This window comes from Anneissia japonica, unplaced genomic scaffold, assembly GCF_011630105.1.
Source record: "Anneissia japonica isolate Jap-2015-1 unplaced genomic scaffold, ASM1163010v1 scaffold1306_len716249_cov185, whole genome shotgun sequence".
Classification (NCBI taxonomy): domain Eukaryota; kingdom Metazoa; phylum Echinodermata; class Crinoidea; order Comatulida; family Comatulidae; genus Anneissia; species Anneissia japonica.
The window spans coordinates 674,164-676,904 of NW_022708971.1; the positions used below are offsets into that span (position 1 = coordinate 674,164).

A 2,741-nucleotide genomic window follows, 5' to 3' on the forward strand; every position below is an offset into this window, starting at 1 on the left:
TATATACATATATATACATATATATATATATATATATATATATTAAGATCAATGAAACAAATCATGAGTCTTTATTGCAACAACAATCACAATAAATACTTCCAATAGCACTTTGATTTTGAAAATTCCATAATACTGTATAGTAATATTGATTTCAATTTTTGTTGCCAAAGGAGGTAGTGTTTATAATCTGTTGACAAAATTTAGAAAATATTATTCATCTGTACATATTTTATATTTCTTTTGAAAATGCACAATTTTGTAAATATCAATTGGAGCAACTGAATGGCTACATTGTAGCCTTGAGTATATTTATCAGATTTTGGCCTACATGACCAATCAAGACAGGAATGCAGAGGTCTCAAAATCCACTTTATTGCAATCATGGCAATCATGACAATATAAATGATGATTGAAGGTTAACAATACAATACTTTTTAGGCCTACCATCTTTGAAAAACTCCCTGTATAGTAATAAAACGTTCTGTGATTACTTTAGGAAGAACAAATTCACGATTGTTTCTAACATTGTAGTTTTTAAGGGGTACGGTGGAAGGGAATGCAATCTATGGGAAGGCGAATTTAATTTTCTAAGGTAGTTCTTACAAAGTGAGAGGCCACAATCAGCGAGTGTTGGAATAGTATGCACGTTAAGGGCTGTTTCATACGGAGTGCCAGGTGACACGATACCCAATGCCTTCCTTTGGATTGATTCGAGGTCTGAAATTTATGTTTTATAAAATGTAATTTCAATTGTAATATTTATCGTTGATTAATTTATATTTTATGTGTGTGTGGTAAAAGACAATGAAACAAAACACGTTTCTCACAGATTCACTGTTACTAGGCAACTAGCAGTACTGGGCCACTTGGTAGTATTACAGTATCAAAGATATGATGCCTATTTAAAGCAGGTTATTTCAATTCATGACAAAGTGACATGAATTAATAAGGGGACAATTTCATGTTTTTGGTTTATGTCCCCTGAATAGGGGTACCACTATAGGGGACACCCCTATTAAGGGGACACCTTTCTTGGTCCCAAAGGTATCCTCTTAATAGGGGTTCTACTGTATGTAAGTACTGTAATCTAATATTTGAAAGAAGAAAATGTTGTTTAGTTTTGGAATATAAACTCTTGGAAGGTACAGTATTTCATACTTTTCACAATGAACATTATATTTTTTGGGATACTCCTTCAAAATCTAGGAACTTGGGAGATCTGTGACTGATAATAAAAGAGATTTCTGATCAAAATGACTGTGGCATATTCTTGATGATATTCATTCTCGATGATGATATTCCCAAAGTGGTGTTGTTCAATATGATTATGAATGACAATTGACATAATACTTGTAATAACAGCACCACCAGATTCCAGATTACTTTTTTTTTTTTATTGATTTTTTTTTAATTGTTTTTTAATTTAGAAATCATATTCTTGATATTGCCGTTAAAAAGATGGTGGCGGAATAGATCCTTGGTTATGGCACTGGCGATAGTAAATCTAGGCAGGGGTCACAAGTTTGAACAAGCCACTTCTGTGACATCTGTTCAAATGAGTTTTCTTTAAACACATCTTAATAATTCTATTTTGCTGTGCATGGTCATAACCAATGGCAATGATGTCCAAGAGACATGCAGATATTGTGAATTTGTAAGAGATGAGTTATTTTCTGGGAGAATCTTGCTTGTTTTCTGGAAAGTCGGAGGTCGTCCTGATTTCCGGGAGTCTCCTGCGACTCGTGAGACTTGGGACTCTTGTCCAGAAGATCAATAGCATCAGAACCTTTCTCTGTTCACAACATCAAAATCAATCCCACATCTGGCCTTTCCTTGCATATTTATTGAATCGTTTGTACAAATACTTTATCCTCTTGCGGATATCTTCATGGGCTTTAGGTCCCAAAGTAGGTCCAATTGCCTTCCTTTTCCTGATCAATCTCTGCATCTCATTGCCACGCCAACCACGCAGCCAAAATGGTCCAACCTTGATGTTTCTCTTTAATTGGTATGATCCATCTCCTAGAACATCTTTACAATCATTTTCACCAAAAAGTGAATGTTTCTCATCCCACCTATCTTTCTTTGTATTCTTTGGTACAGGCAGACGATCCCATTTGATCAATGATTCTGTTGATGGCCTCTCATTACAGTAAACTGATGCTACGAAAAAAACAAAAAATAATAATAAAGTAAGGAACACATACAGTAAAGTTTGACAAGCCAATCTACCCTCAGCCAACAAAAATGCATTCAATAATATATATTTTTTCAGCATATAACAACTGTATATCTACTGTTAGTTAATTACATGATTGTAATTTTGACCAAGTTTGAAGAAAGTGGTTTTTTAGGATGGAAAAACCATTGTATATCCACTACCGAGATGCTGGTGGTGGGGGAAGGCGGTGGGTGAAGGCGGTGGGGTTGGGGTAGGTTGTGGGGGAGAGAGTGGTGGATAAGGAGGTACTTTGATTTGCATGTGGCAATTTAAATAATGTAATGTACTAATAGTATACTGTATCTTAAATACAGAGGGGTTAAGATAATTAAGGGTAAGCGGGGTCTGAGGTCGGGAGGAGATGGGATATAGGCAGAAGTGTAGTTTAGTTAGTGAGGGTATGTAAATATATTAACAACTCATTATTGTAGGCCTATAGAAATAATTTTTACAGCAGTTAATATATTCACCGTGGCTAGAGATACGGTACCATATTTCTACTTCGTTTTGCTAAAGG

At 35.0% G+C, this 2,741-nt stretch overlaps 1 protein-coding gene across 1 annotated transcript in view; it reads right to left on the reverse strand.

Annotated features, from left to right (window-relative positions):
- Positions 1 to 416: 416 nt before the first annotated feature.
- Positions 417 to 2,741, reverse strand: part of LOC117106621 (39S ribosomal protein L51, mitochondrial-like) — a 4,988-nt gene continuing 2,663 nt past the window's right edge. The window contains exon 2 of the mRNA XM_033248015.1: positions 417 to 2,166. Coding sequence (XP_033103906.1) covers positions 1,814 to 2,166 — 353 coding nt within the window. The 3' untranslated portion in view covers positions 417 to 1,813. The remainder of the gene's footprint in view (positions 2,167 to 2,741) is intronic.